The sequence below is a fragment of the Mobula hypostoma genome, chromosome 24 (assembly GCF_963921235.1).
Source record: "Mobula hypostoma chromosome 24, sMobHyp1.1, whole genome shotgun sequence".
NCBI lineage: Eukaryota > Metazoa > Chordata > Chondrichthyes > Myliobatiformes > Myliobatidae > Mobula > Mobula hypostoma.
The window spans coordinates 26,263,678-26,283,139 of record NC_086120.1 but is presented as its reverse complement, the minus strand read 5'-3'; the positions used below and the strand labels follow the sequence as shown (position 1 = coordinate 26,283,139).

Genomic DNA, 19,462 nt, shown 5'->3' with positions numbered 1-19,462 from the left:
AAATTGTTCATATCCTGAACTATTATGAACACAAACAATGTATGGGACAGATTCACAGAAGGAGCTGTGACAGGAGAGCGAGCAGGCACAGGAAGAGTGATCTCACTGAGTGGGCGAGTCCTGGCCCGCTTCTGCTCGACCCGGCCCGATTGTCGCGGCTCGCGGGGGACACGGCGAGAAGGCGTACGGAAATGCCCCGGAAGGTGCCCGCAGTTCCGCGGCAGCTGGCAAATCCATCCACGTCCAACATGCCGGCCTCCCAGCCACTCGTTTGGATGCCCAAGGTGTCCATATGTCAGGGGTTTGTATCCTGGGGCGGGCCATTAGATAGCTTCCCGCTGAGCTGGAAACTTGCTTCCTTCTGACGTTTGGAGTTTGTGTAAGCTTCGCACGTATTGCCTGATACTTACCAGCAGATCTACTAGAATTTGATCCCACTGCTGTAATAGTGAGCAGGCTGTTTAGCTGCAGGGGTGGATGGGAGGGAGGGAGAAGCACAACTGAGCTTATTCATGCCTCTTGCTGGTGCCCACTGATTGCAGACACGTGGACAGCAGTAGAGGTGAGAACTCTGTCTCTCTGAGCTCTATCTGTGGACGGAGGGCAATGATGATGAAAGAGGAAAATGAATCAGTTGGTTCATTGAAGTTTCACTGTCCCATGATCTGGGAGGTAAAGCTGCGGTCCCACAGTACTGTGTGGTGGGAGGGCAACACTGCAGCAAAGTGTATTAATTATCTGATGGGAGATGACAGGAGGTGTGGTTGCACATTTTTAGTAAATGGGGCTGATCCCTTATCTCCATGTTCAGATACCAATTAGTGGAATGCAGATGTTAAACAAGTTGGGGAGGAAGGGTGTGAGTCCCTGTGTTGACATGCCGGTGGGAGGAATGGGCAGCAAGAGTGAGATTCAGATCTGAGCCCAATGAAGCAGGGAAGGCTGGAGGGGCGATGGAGGCAGCGCTGACGTGGAAAATCAGAGTTTCCGCACTTGGGAGGATTGGAAGGAACAGGTTAATGAGAGTTTCTCTTTCTATTCAACTCATTTCTTCCCTTTATTCCTTGGCCCCAATTATTTAAGTCCATAAGATATAGGAGCTGAATTGGGCCATTCAGCCCATCGAGTCTGCTCCACCATTTCATCATGGCTGATCCATTTTCCTCTCAGCCCCAATCTCCTGTCTTCTCTCCATATCTCTTCTTGCTCTGACTAATCAAGAGCCTATCAACCTCTACCTTAAGTATACCCAATGACTTGGCCTCCACAGCTACCTGCGGCAACACATTCCACAGATTCACCACTCTCTGGCCAAAGAAATTCTTCCTCGTCCCCATTCTAAGTGGACGTCCCACTATCCCGAGGCAGTGTCCTCTGGTCTTTGACTCCCCCACCACAGGAAGCATCCTATCCACATCTACTCAACCAAAGCCTTTCAATATGCAGGTTTCAATGAGATCTGCCTCACCGCTCCCCATTCTTCTGAATTCCAATGAGTAAAGACCCAGAGCCATCAAACCCTCCTCGTATGACAATCCCTACAATCCCAGGATCATTTAATGTTTTCCTATAGTTTTTGTTCTAAAAGAATTTTGTTAAGAGTAACAAAAGTTAAACTTGAATGTTGCCCTTTGCATATGGGATGCATTCCAGTGAGGAGACGTCACCTTAAGTATTCACAGAGCTGGTGCAACTTCTCACGTTCCATATATATTTGGTATATAGAAATGTCTATGCTGCAGGAATGACTGATGACCTGGTAGTCCATGCACTTGTTTAATAGAGCCACATATGCAACATATGCAGGTCCCCAAACAGAAAAAGGACAACATATGGGGGGAGGGAGACTCTGCTGGGGGGGGGGGTGTGAAATTCCCTCTTCACTAAAAGGCAGAACAGAGTATCGCAGCAGGCAAGGGGGTGGGGTGTGGAATTGGAGAGCATGCGGGAACAGCCTGTACTGGACAGTGTCTTGTGCATTATGGAAGAGCTGGGAGGGAACTTCCAGGAGGTGCCTTCGGTTGTGTGTGACTGGCTCCTGTCGAGTGTTTCTGAGCCTGGGTCCGATGGGCAGCACCTCCTGAGCAGGACATCAGATCAAGCAGGATCTCCTGTTAATCCTCTTTGGACACTCAGAGTGTTGAGCTCTTGAGAGTCTTCAGTCACAAGGCTACTCCATCAACGAATCTACCTGCAAGTCATAAGACTATAAGACATAGGAACAGAACTAAGCCATTAAACCCATCAACTTTGCTCCACCATTCAATCATAGCCAATTCCTTTTCCCTCTCAGCCCCATTCCTCTGCCTTTTCCCCATAGTCATCAAGAAAATATCAACCTTCTTGAAACTTTTTACTGTGCCCATGGTCTGTTCTTCTATCAAATTACAGTATTGCTTGCACTGTTGTAACTATATGTTATAATTATGTGGTTTTTGTCAGGTTTTTTTCAGTTTTGGTTTGTCTTGTGTTTCTGTGATATCATTCTGGAGGAACAAATTGTATCATTTCTTAATGCATGCATTACTAAATGACAATAAAAGAGGACTGTGTGTCCTCATAATCTAAAAAAAATATATACCCAGTAACTTGACCTCCACAGACGTCTGAGCAATGAATTCCAGATTCACCACCCTCTGCCTAAAGAAATTCCTCTTCATCTCTGTTCTAAAGGGATGCTGTACAGGAAAGTACCTAGTGCAGTATTTCTCTATGACTCTGTATTCCAGTCCTCTTGATCCTGATGTCCAGTGTCCTTTCCCTTGCCAGCTCTGGTGCAAACTGACTGAAGATGGACATGTTTCAAGTTCAAAAGAAACGGCCCAGTGAAAAAAAATTGGCTTCTCTTTCTGAGGGGTGGAGCGAATGTTTGTCACTGGGGGCAGTACATCATCTGGAAATCCATCACCAGCACACGCCATCTGGCAGGAAGCTGTAGGTGCAGGGACCTGCCTTCGAACAAAAGGAGGTCTGTTGCAACATGAGTATTGAAGCTCTCTGGCTATGGAGGGTCCCATTGTTCAGAGCAATGGCAGAGACGCAGAGGTTAGTCTTGACCCAAAGTAAGTCAACAAGCTTCTTCTGGATCAAAGCGAAAATGACTAGTTAATGTTTATATCACCACCTGCTTTTACGACCAGTGCTTTGCCCTTGTGGGGAAGTAGTTGGAACACCCTGCTCAGTGACCTGGCAGATGACTGACTTTCGGCACAACCTCCTGTGAGTTTGCCGGCTGTGTCTGGGTAAACCGCCAGACTGAGGAAGTCTGTGGTCTCCCGCCAAAGTTCTCACCACCTCTGACTGGTGTCGCTGAGCTACCGGCCGTGTCAGGGCAATCGGGCTGCCCGCTTGATCCTTGCTGCAGACATACCTGGTGGCGGTGTGCACCCTCAGCAAGCCCATGCACTCTACGACCTCGAGGGGCACATCACTGGTACAAGCCGCGACGGGGGGTGGGGGGGGATCCCCTTGAGTTCCATAGGCAAAGAGCCAAACCTGTCGATCTCCTCCAAAGATGGCCAATGGATTGGCTCAAAGCAGATGGAGTGTGAGGGGACCAGGTTGTATGCTCTCTCAGAGCAAAAGGATGCATTGAGGGTACAGTAACTTTAGCAGATATTCTGCGGCAATGTATAGAAATTGGACCCAAGCCACAGGATGTGGCCCAAGTCCAGGTGTGTGAGGTGAAACAGAGAGGTACTCACAATTCACCCCATTGAACAGCTTCTCCTGGCCAAGGGACTGAACGGTGACTAACAAACCAGCCCTCCAGGGATAGTTGTTCAAGCCCAGGACAAGATAGGTATTGTTTAAAAGGATCGTATAGGCCTGTGTACTATACAGGGCTGGTAAGAGTGGACCAGCACAGTTCCCAGGCAAGTGAATATGGACTGAGCAGAGTTTTGTAATTGGTGCTGAGGGAGACAGTGCCACTTTTTATGAAAGAGAGAGACCTTCCCCATTTTGGCAGCAGGATAATGGCTGCTCTGTGCAACAAGAAGGGTACTAGTCACCCTGGGGAATAAAAACCATAGAACCATAGAACATAACAGCACAGAAACAGGCCTTTTGGCCCTTCTTGGCTGTGCCGAACCATTTTATTGCCTAGTCCCACTGACCTGCACCTGGACCATATCCCTCCATACACCTCTCATCCATGTACCTGTCCAAGTTTTTCTTAAATGTTATAAATGAGCCTGTACTTACCACTTCATCTGGCAGCTCATTCCACACTCTCACCACTCACTGTGTGAAGAAGCCCCCCCCAATGTTCCCTTTAAACTTTTCCCTCTTCACCCTTAACCCATGTCCTCTGGTCTCTTCTCCCCTAGCCTCAGTAGAAAAAGCCTGCTTGCATTCACTCTATCTATACCCATCATAACTTTATATACCTCTCTCAAATCTCCCCCTCATTCTTCTACGCTCCACAGAATAAAGTCCTAACCTATTCAACCTTTCTCTGTAACTCAGTTTCTCAAGTCCCGGCAACATCCTTGTAAACCTTCTCTGCACTCTTTCAACCTTATTAATATCCTTCCTGTAATTGGGTGACCAAAACTGTACACAATACTCCAAATTCGGCCTCACCAATGCCTTATACAACCTCATCATAACATTCCAACTCTTATACTCAATACTTTGATTTATAAAGGCCAATGTACCGAAAGCTCTCTTTACGACCCTATCTTCCTGTGATGCCACTTTTAGGGAACTTTGTATCTGTATTCCCAGATCCCTCTGTTCTAGGAACAGATTGATTTTCCCTGGGGAATAAAAACAGAATGTGCTCAAAATATCCAACTGGTCATATGGTCATCTGTGGAGAGAAAAACAGTGAATGTTTGGTTCATTGACCACCAGAACGCGAAATGCGAAAACTCAAGCGTGTTTTAAATTGGCGAGAGACAGAGGGGGTGGAGAGAACAAAGGCAGTTAGTAGGATGGTCTAAAGTCTGAGGGCACAGCCGCAATAAATAGGTGTCCCTCTAAAACTGGAATGAGTAGAGGTTTCATCAGCCAGAGAGTGGTGAATCTGAGGAATTTGTTCCTACAGAGAGCTGTGGAGGCCAAGTGATGGGGTGTATTTTAGGCAGAGATTAATACATTCTTGATTGGTAAAGGTGTTAAAGGTTATAGGGAGAAGCAGGGGAATGAGGTTGAAAAATTACTGCCATGATTGAATAGCAGGTTAGATCTGACAAACCAAATGGCATATTTTTCTCCTAGCCTTAAGGAATGTTGGTGATGGGGTGAAGAACAAGGTTATCTGAGGGAACGATTGTTTTGGATGTCAATCAGGTGCACTGCTTTGTCTTCAGTGGTGTTGAACGTCTGAAGGGTTGTTGGTGCTGGTCTGTCCAGACTTGTGTTCATCACTTGTTCATCCAAGCCTACACTGGTGGCTGTCCCCCACTCTTCCTACGGTGAACCGACAACTGCATCCGTACTGTTTCCTGCACCCATGCAGAACTCGTTGACTTCATCCACTTTGCTTCCAACTTCCACCCTGCTCTCAAATTTACCTGGTCCATTTCTGACATCTCCTTCTCCTTTCTCAATCTCTCTGTCTCTGTCCTGGAGACTGCTTATCTACTGACGTCTATTATAAGCTCACAGACTCTCACAGCTACCTGGACTATACCTCTTCCCACTCTGTTACTTGTTAAAATGCCATCCCCTTCTCTCAGTCCCTCCATCTCCACTGCATCAGCTCTCAGGAAGAGGCTTTTCATTCTAGAACGAAGAAAGGAGCTTCCTGCACTATCAGTGATACCGAAAACCGCAAATCTTCCGTTTCACACAAGTCTGCTCTCATCCCATCCACCCGCCACCCTACCAGGGATAGGGTTCCTCTTGTCCTCACCTACGCAGCTCATCGGCCTCCCCGTTCAGCACATAATTCTCCGTAACTTCTGCCATCTCCAACGGGAGCCCACCACCAAGCACATCTTCTCCTCTCCTCCACTTCCTGCTTTCTGCAGAGATCCCTACACGACTCCCTTGTCCATTTGTCCCTCCCCACTGATCTCCCTCCTGGCATTTACCCTTGCAAGCGGAACAAGTGCTCCCCCTGTTCCTGTGCCTCCTCACTCACTACCATCCGGGGCCCTAAACAGTCCTTCCAGGCGAGGCGACACTGCACCTGAGTCTCTCGGGGTCCTATACTGTGTCCGATGTTCCTGGTGTAGCCTCTTATATATCAGTGAGACCCGAGGTAGATTGGGAGACCACTTCGCTGAGCACCTACACTGCATCTGCCAGAAAAAGCAGGATCTCCCAGTGGCCACCCATTTTAATTCCGCTCCCCATTCCCATTCCGATATGTCTATCCATGGCTTCCTCTACTGTCGCAATGAGGCCACACTCAGGTTGAAGGAACAGCACCTTATATTCTGTGTGGGTAGCCTCCAACCTGATGGCATGAACATCGATTTCTGGTAATGCCCTCCCTCCTCTCCTTCTCCCTTTCCCCCCTCACCTTTTCTTTCTTCCGTGGCCCTCAGTCCTCTCCTATTAGATTCCCCCTTCTCCAGCCCTGTGTCTCTTTCACAAATCAACTTCCCAGCTCTTTACTTCACCCCTCCCCCTCCCGGTGTCACCTATCACCTCATGTTTCTCCCTCCCCCTCCCCCCCCCCACCTTTTAACCCTACTTGTCTTTTTTCCTCCAGTCCCGCCGAAGGGTCTCAGCCCAAAATGTCGACTGTACTCTTTTCCATAGATACTACCTGGCCTGCTGAGTACCTCCAGCATTTTGGGTGGGTTGCTGGGATTTCCAGCGTCAGCAGATTTTCTCTTGTTCGTGTTCATCACGTCACTGACTTGTGCCTTGAAGTAGGTGAGCAATGCCTTGGGCTGTCGGGGGATGAGTCACTAGCTGCAGGTTTCCCAGCACCTCCACCCTCCACAGGATAACACGGACACACCCCATTGGACACAGCCAGCTGAACTTTACCATGGTAATGCTAAGTTTTCAAATGGAAGTCATAGTATTTCCCAGTGAGAGTTTCCTTTCAAAGAGCGATGGATGTGAGGTGTCCAGCACCCGGTAATGGACTCCAAATTCTCTCTTTGCCCACACAGTGCCCCTGTTATATTCAATGCCACCAGCCAATATGCACCCTCCGCACCGTGCCATCATCCTGCTCTCACGTCACTTAGACCTGCCTCCGACACAATTCCATCCTGAGGATTGATGGCAGAAGGATCTTTCAAAGGTACATTTAATGTCAGAGAAATGCATACAACATACACCTTGAAATTCTTTTTCTTCACAACCATCCACGAAAACAGAGGAGTGCCCCAAAGAATGAACAGCAGTCAAATGTTAGCCCCAAAGCTCCACCCCCCCCGGCTCTCCCCTCCCACATGTAAGCAGCAGCGAAACAACGAGCCCCCTCTCCCCCACACCAGCAGGGACATGTTGGAATTCCCCCACACATTAGGCCAGGCGCGGTTAGCTTAGCGGTGAGCGCAACGCTATCTCAGCGCCAGGGACCTGGGTTCAGTTTTGCCGCTCTCTGTACGTTCGTTTGTACATTCACCCCTGTGACTGTCCGGCCGCTCTGGTTTCTACCCACAATCCAAAGACCTATGGATTAGTAGGTTAATTGGCCACGTGAGAGAAATCGGGCGGTGCAGGCTTGCTGGACTGGAAGGTCCCGCTATCGTGCTGTGTATCTAAATAGCTAAAATAAAGCAAAGACGGGGCATCAGACCAACACACTGGCCAGTGGAACCTCTGTTCACAACTGAAGGAATCAAGCCAGGGCCAGGCCTCAAGGTCAAGAGAGCAGAATCTCCTCTTCCCTACTGACTGCTCACAGGACAAAATGGTGGAGGTCTATTTTTGTAATATTATTAACAATATTTCCTACTGTACCAACTTAAGAACTTGCGTGCTGAGTAGTGAATTCACGTCTTTGCTCAGCAAAACTGATGTTTTTTTTGGTGGTGCCAAAATATGCATGTTCTTTCACTCGTGAACACAAGGTGGGTTAGTCGGCCGGTGCTCGAGCGGTATGTGCACCGGCCTTCGAGGCCAGTGGTCCCGGGTTCGAATCCGGCCGGCTCCTCGCATGCTGGGTTGAGCGTCGAGCTAGCAACTCGGCCTCGTAAGAAAACGGTAAGTGCTAAAGAAATGGCACGGTCGACCCCGATGACCAAAGGGCGCGGAGAGGAATAACAACAAGCTGGGTTGAAAGATGTTTATTAACCCTTCTTTCTCTCTTTCTCCCCCCCTCCCACCATCAAACATTCCCTCTCCCCTCTTCCTCTCCCTTGTTGGCCCCAGGTTGATGGAGTTGTGCCCTGAGCAGTGTGTGGAATGGTGAGGGGCGACGCTGTCACCGTTGTGGAACCATGAGTATTAAAGCTGCACATGAATCAGACAACCGAGAAGGCAAGGTCTATACCCTTCAGATCTGCCCGAGCCTCTACAGCGAGGACTCGGTGTGCTACTGTCTGCCGGCCACCAAGGATGTGACGGCGGCCGAGGTCATCCGCGAGCTCACTGGCCAGCTGAACCTCGACGCCTCCAAGTGCTACGTGCTGGCCGAGGTGAAGGAGTCCGGGGGCGAGGAGTGGATCCTTGATGCCAACGACCAGCCCGTGCAGCGGGTGCTGCTGTGGCCGCGGCGGGCGCAGGAGAAGCACTCGCAGAGTGAGGGCTACTACTTCCTCCTCCAGGAGCGGAACAGCGACGGGACCATCCGCTACATCAACCTGCAGGTCGTGGCCAAGGAGCGGGAGAAGCACAGCCTGGTGGAACGTGGCTTCCTGCCGCCAGAGTCCCACCTGTACAATGACCTGTGCAAGCTGCCCACCCTGACCGAGGAAACCATCCTCCAGACCTTCAAGACCCGCTTCCTGAAGCACAAGATCTACACGTATGCTGGCAGCATCCTCATCGCCATCAACCCCTTCAAGTTCCTGCCTATTTATAACCCCAAGTACGTGAAGATGTACGAGAACCACCAGCTGGGCAAGTTGGAGCCTCATATCTTCGCCGTGGCCGACGTGGCCTACCACACCATGCTGAAGAAGCAGGTGAACCAGTGCATCGTGATCTCGGGGGAGAGTGGCTCCGGCAAGACCCAAAGCACCAACTTCCTCATCCACTGCCTGACAGCTCTCAGTCAGAAGGGGTACGCCAGCGGAGTTGAGAGAACCATCCTGGGCGCTGGACCAGTACTAGAGGTAGGATTGTCACACACCCCTTCGACCCGGTTAGAAATCAGCATCTCCCAGCGTTGCAAACCCATCCAAGCAGTCATTAGTTAATCCACCGCTCCTGAGAGCTCAGCAGAAACCAGGCTGCCAATCATAAACACGAGAGATTCTACCCGTACCAGGGCGGCACGTTACTGCAGCGGTTCGTGCAACCACTTTACAGTCCCGACTGTAAGATCACGGTTCACTTCCCGCTGCTGTCTGTAAGGAGTTTGTACATTCTCCCCGTGACGCATGGGTTTCCTCCGGGTGCTCTGGTTTCCTCCCATGTTCCAAAGACATACAGTTAGGGCAAGTGAGTTGGCTCCAGACACTTGCGGGCTGCCCTGCACAATCTTCACTGATTTGATTTGACACAATTTGACGCACTTTACTGTATGTTTTGACGTACATGTGACAGGTGAAAACTGATACTAATCCTAGATCCTGCAGATGCTGGAAGTCTTGAGCACAACACACAAACTGCGGGAGGAGCTCAGCAAGTTAGGCAGAATCTATGGATGGAGTAAACAGTCAATGTTTCAGGCTGACATCCTTCAAGGTGAAGGATCTCGGCACAAAATGTCGACCGTGTACTCCTCCCCAAGGATGCTGCCTGGCTTGCTGAGTTCCTCCAGCTTTTTGTGTGGGCTGCTTACCAACTGGGCTGGTTGCACTTGATGTGACCCAGCACAGGAAGAGGCCATTCCCCCATGGCAGATCACACCAGCTCAGCTTCTGTCAATCATCTTCGATCTCCGCACCCTGGTCCCTCATGCTTTTGCCATAGGGAATGTTTTTTTTTAAATTTAACTCGGTGAAGTTTTTCGCTGCATTTGGTGGGGTGGTACTGACTGTTGATGCTGTCTAGAGGCACCGAACTTCTGATGTAAAATGTTCGAACTGCACTAGGTTTGTAGTTTTTAACATTGGGATCCAGTAAATCATAGGAGAAACAGACTATTCTGGTTTGAATGCTTGCTGTCATTATCCTGGGATGTTTGATGGGAGAGAATTAAGGGAGGATAATGCAGTATCTAACCCAGCACTGTATGGACGACCTCCATTTTGAATGCTTTTGTTTTACAATAAGTTTATTCCAACATCAACAAAGGAAGCAAAAATTTAATATATTGTTCTCAGTATCCACTGTTGCTCCCACCAGTCATATAAAGGGCCGTATGGTTAGCACAATGGTGTACAGTACAGGCGACCCGGGTTCAATTCCTGTCGCTGTCTGTAAGGTGTTTGTATGTTCTCCCCGTGACCGCATGGGTTTCCTGCGGGTGCTCTGGTTTCCTCCCACAGTCCAAACACGTACTGGTTGGTAGGTTAATTGGTCATTGTAAAGTGTCCCGTGATTAGGCGAGGGTTAAATCGGGGGATTACCGGGTGGTGTGGCTCGAAGGGCCGGAGGGGCCAATTCTGTGCTGTGTCTCAATAAGTAGATGTCTTTCAGAAACCTGCAGAAGCCATGTGCTCCCTCTCCAGGGATACCTAGGTATAAAAGTAATCTCAGGAGAGGCTCAGGCAAGAGCACTGCATGGATCTGTGAATGCTCGTCTTGTCCGGGCTTGGAAGCAGGGATGAGGAGGGGTCCCTGATCAATTCATGCCCAAAGAGCAGTAACGTGGGGCTGAGGTGGACTGCAGCCGGAACCTTGGAAGCAGCCCCTTTAAGTACTCAAAGACGCCTCGCAGTCTCAAACTTTCCACTGGTATGTATGGAGCAAAGAGAAAAAAACAGAGGCTCTAGAAGTCTGTGAACCTACTTAAAAACCTGTTGCACAGGATTCCAGTGGGGACCCACCTCCCCAGTGGATGATGGAACGGTCAATCATGGTGGGCACTGATGGCAGAGAGAGGCAAGAAGGTGGAAAGGTGGCGGCAGCGGCCCGAACGGCTAATCCCACTGTCCAGAGCAGTCCTTAACTGAATAATGACATCCTCCCGATGCCTGTTTGTTGGCCAGACGTCTCCTCAGTGGTGCTTAGGGAGAGCCAGAGAGAGGGAGTGCTTTGTGCAAGTTGTCTCATCTCCACTGGCAGGAAGCCTATCCACCACTGGCCTACTGAGAGTCCAGGACATTTCTCCCAATTGATTCAGGCAGAAAAAGCAGCACCAAAGGCCTGTTCATCCCCTGCAGGTTGATGGAATCTGTGAATGTGAGGAGTGAACTGTCAGCATAAGCTGAGAGAACAACCTCTGGGTCCAGCCCAGGAGAGCAAAACATATCAGTCTCTTCTGAAGACGACTGCAGATGAGTTTCACGCTGATAGAATGCATTCTGCTGGTCATGGGGCAGTCCAGCTGTACAGCCCTCCCAACATGAAGGGGCATTGTCAGGGACCTGTACAGCCTCAGATCTCCCTTCCTGAAGATTGATAAACATATGGAAAGATTGCTTACTGCCACTGATGCTGAGAATAGTTCTGGTTTTCTTAGAGTTAAGAATTCTTCACCGTATCACACCCTGCTTTGGGAGGGAGTAGATCCACTTGCTGCCCTCCTGTTCCTTCAGCCAGTGAAGAACGCCATGAACCGATGGTTCTCAAGTGGGGTTCTGCCCCTTCTCCATCTTCTTATGGCTGGCACAGATGTTGAGAATAGCACCAATTCCAACTACCGGTCAATGGCCAGTCAGACTTTATTGTGGCAACTCACGGTCTTTTTCAGGAATTCCTGGAGTTTCCCGGTGGGGATGAGGGGAGATTTGTTTGGGGGCATGATGGACCTTGGTGGACACTAAATCCTTTTGAATGCCCCACAGTGAGTTCCATTGCCCCACGAACAGTTACCAAGAGCATTGAACCCACCCAAAAGGTTTATGCTAAGCATTTCAGATGCTTCAGGATTGACAATGGAGTAGCCTCCTTTGGGCTTTGCCAAGAAATGTAGATCCACAGGCAGTAGCCAAGATCCATCTCCACCCCAGGCATCAGGCCAAAGAGTGGTCATACCATTCAGAATCCCAGAAATCCAGCTGGATCCAGGTCCTGGGAGAGAGAGAATGACTCTCCCTTCCTCTACCGCAGCCCTTCTACCAAATGTGACCCGCCTTCTTGTAAGCATGACTCTGTGGCCTGCACAAATCCAGAAGATGCTCTAGGCAGGCCCCCAGGAACAAGACACTGAAAGTTCCATCAAAGTCCTCCTTCACCAGGGTGGTGAAAAGATGGTGGGAAGAGGAGGAGACATAATGGACGCTGTTTTTTAAAAGATGGCGTCATCTCCATTCTTGATGAGAAGCCTTGTTATCACAGAAGATGGGATGCCCATCAGGGCCCAAAGACCTGCCCACTCCTGGTTGAAAGAATAATACCAAAATATAAGGTTAGGGATAGTTGAATGGAATCAAGAAAATGAGGGGAAGGCCATAGACCATGGCTTTATGTTTTGTGTCCGTGTGTGCAAACCTTCAGTGGGGAAGAAGCCATCGTCCATCTGAAAATTGTCAAGATCATTTAAGTTTCGGGAATAAACTCGCCTCACTCAGGCAGCTTCTACCTGATGGGGAGGTTTACCTTTGCTAAAATCCCTGTGGAAATCCAACACCCCCACCCCAAGATGTTAAGTATTTTTCTTTCCCACCCCCCCCCACTCAAATAGTTTTCCTGTGCACACCAACCAAGCCTACAGTAAGCAGAAAGCAAGGTTAAAGTCTCTTCCTTTTTTTGCCAGTAAATATAGATGGGAAACTCCTTCCAGTGTCTACATCCTGCAGTTTTACATTGATTGCATTCAGTAAACTAGCCTGAGCTGTCCTCACCCAAGAGTATTTGCTGAGACTGTGCAGAGAAGCTTTACTCTCTGTCTAATCCAAGGTATCCATGTCTTGAGAATGATGGTTGTTGATGTTGTCTGTTTTTCCGTGTTTATGGATAATAATGTTATTGGATAAGGAAATCCTTTGCAAAATCATTTCCTTCTACATCTAATTGCGGCAACGAAGCTACCACTGGAAATAATGGTGGCCTCTGAGGGCAGGAGAAAACCCTTTGAGAGTTAGGAAGCAGTGAGGAGTATTCATTTACTAGTGTCGGTGAAAGTATGTCATTAAGAGGAAGAGTTGTGAGAGCTTTTCTTTTGTGTCAGAAGGGGATGTTGTTCATGTGAGACTGATTTTTGTCTTGGATTCCACTCCCTGATTTGTGGCATCACATAAACTGAGCAAGAACAAGCTTTTGATTGAGTTCAGGAGGCAGCTCTGAACAGGGGAAGGCAGCGTTTGTGGTTTATCAGACACAAGCATACGTATTCAAGGGCTTATCAGGAAGGAAAAAGTTATAGGTATCTCTATCACCAGAAAGTAAAGGTACAAGGGGCAAGTGTCTGAAAAGCCCCTTATCCTTGGGTCTTAAGTGACAGGGCTGTGGAAGTAATAGATTCATTAGATAGAAAGATACTTTATAGATCCCAAAGGAAATTACAGTGTCGCAGTAGCATTATAAGTGCACGGATATACAAATATTAGAAGTAAGAAAGAGTTAGAAAAAATAAGTTACCTCAAACATTCTAACATCACTTCCCCAGCTATAGGTTGACTCAGTATAGAACTTAATGGCTGAGGTTAAGAACGACCTCATATAGCACTCTTTGAAGCAGCGCAGTTGTCTTAGTCTATTACTAGAAGTGCTCATCTGTACAGCCAAGGTGGCATACAAAGGATGAGAAACATTGTCCAGAATTGCCAGGATTTTCCATAGGGTCCTTTGTTCTACCACAGCCTCCAGTGTGTCCAGTTTGACTCCTATAACAGAGCCAGCCTTTCTAATCAGTTTATTGAGTCTGTTGGCTTTGCCCCAGTACACCACCGCATAGAAGATTGTACTGGTGACAACAGATTGGTAGGACATGTGAAGGAGAGGCCTGCATACTCCAAAGGAGCTCAGTCTCCTCTGGAAGCAGAGGCATCTCTGGCCCTTCTTGTACACAGCCTCTGTTGGTGTTTCACACGTGACCTCACCACATCCACGTCCTCACCATCAATAGTAACAAGCAGCAGTGCAGGCTTAGTCTTGCTAAAGTCCATCACCATCTCCTTTGTCTTACTGATGTTGAACTGCAGATGATTCAGCTTGCACCATTCGACAAAGTCCTCCACCAGGGCCCTGTATTGATCTTCCCATCCTCCCTTTATACACCCAACTATTGCTAAGTCATCAGATAATTTCTGCAGATGACATAACTCAGTGTTGTATCTAAAGTCCGAGGCATACTGGGTAAACAGGAAGGGAGCTAATACAGTCCCCTGTGGGGCCCCATTGCTGCTCATAGCCATGTCTGACACAGAGCTCTGAAGCTACACAACCGTGGTCTGCCACTCAGGTAGTCCATTATCCAGGATATAATGAAAGTGCCAATCTGCATAGAACGGAGCTTTCCCCACGGCAATGAGGGCTGTGTGGTATTGAAGGCACCTGAGAAATCAAAAAACATGATACCCACAGCACTGCCCTGCTTATCCAAGTGCGAGTAGGCTCTGTTCAGTAGGTAGATGACAGCATCGTTGACTCCAATGTGCTCCTGGTAGGCAAATTTCAGGGGATCGAGGGCTGATCTGATCAGGGGTTGGAGGTGAGCCAGGACCAGCTTCTCTAGGGTCTTCATGGGTCTCTGGATGGTAGTCATTCAAGACTTTCGGTTATAGTTACCGGCTATAATTTGCCAAGATTCCTCGGATTCAGGAGAAATCTGCTCAACGTATGATAACCTTTTCAACTTTATTGGCTAGGAGAGCCATTTTACTGAAGTGGAAGGATTCCAATCCACCTATGGTCTTTTATTGGCTTTCCTCCGCTTTGTCCTGTCTAAGTTTAGAGAAAATAAGAAGTCGGACATTTGATACATCCTTTAAATTTGAGCAAATCTGGCGGCCTTTTATTCAATATTTTCATTTGATTTGATTTATTATTCTTCCAATTTTTTTTTCAAAGTTTTAGATCTGATCAGAAAGTCTTTCTTTTTCTTTTCCGGTCATATCCTCAGAATGGACTGCCCAGTCCCTTTTTTTTGTATAGTATAGCGGGGGTCTTTTTTTTCTCATTTAAAATTCAAAGTTTTGTTTTTCTTTCCTCTTTATGAACTGATAAGAGGAGAATTGCTGTTTTCTTTTTATTATATATTATACACTAGCTTAACACTGTTATGATTTTGATAATGTCTATTTTAATCTCCATATGGTTATTGATAGATAGATATATATATATATTTGAGATAATTCTCCTCTTGTTTGTATTTATGTTCCTTTTAAATCAATAAAAAGATTAATAAAGAAAGAAAGGGAAGTCTGAGACAATTGGAAAGCAGTGAAAGCAGTACCACTATTCAAGAAAGGAGGGAAAGAGAAATCCATAATATATGGGTCAAAGACGTGCCACTGGAGAATCCATTGTTGAAGAAGTAATAACAGGCGACATACAAAATTGTGTGTTAATCAGCTAGAGTCTGCGTAATTTTATTAAGGGGTAATTGTACTAGAGTGCGTCTGAGGATGTAGAGTATTTAAATTTCCTGGTGGCATTCAATGAGCTGCCATGTATGAAGGTACAAGGCAGGAGTGCAGAGGATTGGTAATATATTGGCATAGAGAAGAGAATGTCTGACATACAGAAAACAGAGAGTCAGGATAAATGGATCACTTTCAGTTTAGCAAGTAGCAACTGAACTCCCCTTTAGCCTCAACCCTCCTCCAGCACTCTCTCTTCTCCTTTGTCCACCCTCTGCTTCATTCTCCTGCTCTGCTCAGACCTTTCCCAGCCCCCCCCCTTACATTTATCTCTCAAAATAGTTTATATATCTATAAACTGTTGGTTTCCATATATCTCTCCCCAGCTCCCTCTGCCCCACGAACCCAGTAACCTTTTACCACCCATCTCCGTCACCTTTTTCCACCGGAGTGTCCAATTCCAGCTCAGCCCTCCCCTTTCCCTTGCCCCAAAGAGGGTTGGTAGCGAGTTTCAAGGAACCCAACGAACTTGTGAGGAAGTTTTCCCTGCTTGACCACCTACTTTCCTTGGTGCCGCCCCCACAGCTCTGCCATTGGCTACCCAAGCTGCCCATTCATGTCACGACCGGCCTTCCCACAGCCAGCTGGAAAGTGAACAGATTCTGCATTACCACATGGAATGGTTTCTGTCTGTTGGTCGTCATTGATCCGAGCCTGATTCTTACATCTGGTTCACAGAAGAACTCGAAGGAAAGAACCTCTTATAAAGCACACACTTTACTAGACTATTTCCTGCCCTGCTTTCTCCATTGGTATCTTGGGGATAAATAATTATTTTTTTGGACAGTGAAGAGGTTTCGCTCCTCCCCATCACTGGACCACAAGCTGTTGCTGCAACTTTGCTCCCCCCGGGACCTCTTGGTTCCCTCTGATCCTCCTTTGCAGAGAGAGAATAGAGAAGATGTGGTTGGTGGTTTGCTGTCGGGAGGGACTGTGTTCACTGACCACACACCATTCCCTGTTGGCTCAGAGGAAGAAAGAGAAGTTCCTTCCTGTTTTGCTTTTGCCAAAGGCCTGGTGATGGGCTGGCCGACTGCGATCGCGTAGTGAGGCGCACGAGGTCCTTCATCCTTCTCCTTTCAATCTGATGACATGCTGCAAACCGACACACTTCAAGCAGCAAATGAGTGGACAATGGAGGAGCAGCAGTAATGAGTGGGCGCCCTTGCTTCTCATTATTAGGTTACGCGACAGCCCACAATCTGTGTGATTTTGAAATGCGGATGGAAACTGGAGTGCTAAAGGCAACACTGGCCCCCAATCTCCTCCTCCTCCCCTCCCCCCATGTCCGGGTTCCTTCCCCCTTCCCCTCTCTGGCCTCTTGGCCCCCCCGGCCCCTTAGCCCCCCACCCCAGCTTCCTGCTCCTCCGTCCCCTTGCCCACTCCCCAGCTTCCCCGGCCCCTTTGCACCCCCCCCCAGCTTTGCTGGCCCCTTGCCACCCCCCCCCCAGTTCCCCTGGTCCCCTTGGCCCCATACCTAGGCTCTCAGGCCTTGGCCCCTAGCTCCTTCTGGTCCCCTTGCCACTCCCTCTCTGGCCTTGTGGCTCCCCTGGCCCTCTTTTTCCTCCCCTCCCCACCCCCGGCCACCCAACTTCCCTGGTCCCCTTGAGCCCATCCTCGGGCCCTGGCCCCCCTTGTTCCCCTTTCAGGTCTCCCAGCTTCCCAGCGCTCTGGGCCCCTTGGGCCTCACGGCCCCCTTGACCCCATACTTGGGCTTCCCAGCACCCGGACCCCTTTGCAACCCCCGCCCCAGTCCCCTTCACATCCTCCCCGGATCCTTCTTCCCTACAACCCTGGACCCTTTGCCTCCCCGGGACCTTTTACACCCCCCCCACAAATCCCCATCCCTTGCCCTCTTACCTCCCCTTCGAACACCACCACCCCTGACCACTGTAGACTGAGTAGTTAGCAACCGGGTGTTGAGGTTTGTACCCTCGGTACATATCCTAATGTGCTGCTGGAGGAGGCAGACTTCAGGACTGTGAGGCATCAGCTTGGATCATGCCCTCTGCTTCTTGTGTCTCTCTGACTTGGTTGTTCCCCTGGGCAAAGCTGAGCAGGAAGCTGTTGTAGCACATTCCCAGAGCTAAGCATTCCCAAGCACTGATGTCGATTCTGGCACATTTTTGACTCTTTAAAAAAAAAAATTGTTAATTCCAATTATGAATCTTTAAGATTCAAAGTTAGTGAGGAAATATTAACTTTTGCCCTCCATGCCTCTTCCCCCTGCTGGTGTGACCCTCGTGTTGCTGAGGCTTGGGGGTGCCTGCGCCTTTGCTGTGATTGCTCTTGCCGTCAGTGCTCCCCAGGGCTTGTCTCCCTCCAGCGTTGTGAGCAAAGGTACTCCCCTGCTCCTGGGAAATCGTTTCCCTGTCTGCGATGATCGCTTGTGGTCTAAAGATAGAATGTGACCTTCTATAGTGAAAAGGGGGAAGCACTTGCAATAACTTGTGTTCTCAAAGATCATCTGGCATGTTGCAACCAGTATACACAGAGCAAGATCCCACAGAGGCAGCGACGATGACAAAATTTGTTCATAATCAGATCAACCAGCGACAGTGAGACAGATTATCTGGTCATTTTTCTGTTGCTCTCAGATACAAAAGGGAAGTTTTTCTGCAGTTCTACAATGCTCTGGTGAGAGCACGTCTAGAACAGCAAGAACAGTTTTGGTTCCACTACTTAAGGACAGGAATTGTTTCGTCAGAAATGTTTCAAGGAAGTTACGGATGATCACGGGGTGAAAGAGTTATCCTCAGAGAAAAGATTAAGGAAAAGAAAAAGTAAACTTTATTATCAAAGTAAATATACGTCACCATATACAACCTTGAGGTTCATTTCCTTGAAGGCATAATCAGCACATCCATAGAATAGTAACTATAACAGAATCAATGAAACATCGACTAGAGTGCAGAAGACAACAAAGTGTGCAAATGCAGATATAAATAAATAGCAATAGATAATGAGAACATGAGATAAAGAGTTGGTTGTAGAAACATTTCAATGGTGGGCAAGTGAGTGTAGTTATCCCCTTTTATTCAAGGGCTTGATGGTTGAGGGGTGGTAATTGTTCTTGAACCTGGTGGTGCGAGTCCTGAGGCTCTTGTACCTTCTACCTGATGGCAGCAGCGAGAACAGAGCACGGCCTGGGTGGGGGGGATCTCTGATGATGGATGCTGCTTTCTTATGACAGCAGTTCATGTAGATGTGCTCAATGGTTGGGAGGGCTTTACCCGTGACGTACAGGGCTGAATCCAATACTTGTAGGATTTTCCATTCAAAGGCATTGGTGTTTCCATACCAGGCTGTGATGTAGCCAGTCAATACACTATCCCCTACACGTCTGTAGAAGTATGTCAAAGTTTTATATATCACGCCAAATCTCCTCATAATCCTAGGGAAGTAGAGTTGCTAAATTGTGATGCTACTAAATCTTCTATTGGACCCATTATAATTTGCCTATCACCACAATAGGTCAATGGCTCTTCACACGGCTTTAGACCACCTAGACAACACAAGCACCTACGTTAGGATGCTGTTCATCGACTATAGCTCAGCATTTAATACCATCGTTCCCATAATCATGATTGAGAAGTTGCAGAACCTGGGCCTCTGTACCTCCTTCTGCAATTGAATCCTCGACTTCCTAATCGGAAGACCACAATCTGTGTGGATTGGTGATAACATCTCCTCCTCGTTGACGATCAACACTAGTGCACCTCAGGGGTGATTGCTTAGCCCACTGC

General features: G+C 48.3%; 1 protein-coding gene across 4 annotated transcripts in view; it reads left to right on the top strand.

The window, feature by feature from the left end:
• si:zfos-588f8.1 overlaps window positions 1-19,462 on the top strand; it is a 111,522-nt gene that overhangs the window by 18,494 nt on the left and 73,566 nt on the right. For all 4 annotated transcript variants that reach the window (XM_063032354.1, XM_063032353.1, XM_063032352.1 and 1 more), the window contains exon 2: window positions 8,293-9,197. In XM_063032354.1, the coding sequence (XP_062888424.1) occupies window positions 8,361-9,197 (837 nt within the window). In that variant the 5' untranslated portion in view covers window positions 8,293-8,360. The remainder of the gene's footprint in view (window positions 1-8,292; window positions 9,198-19,462) is intronic.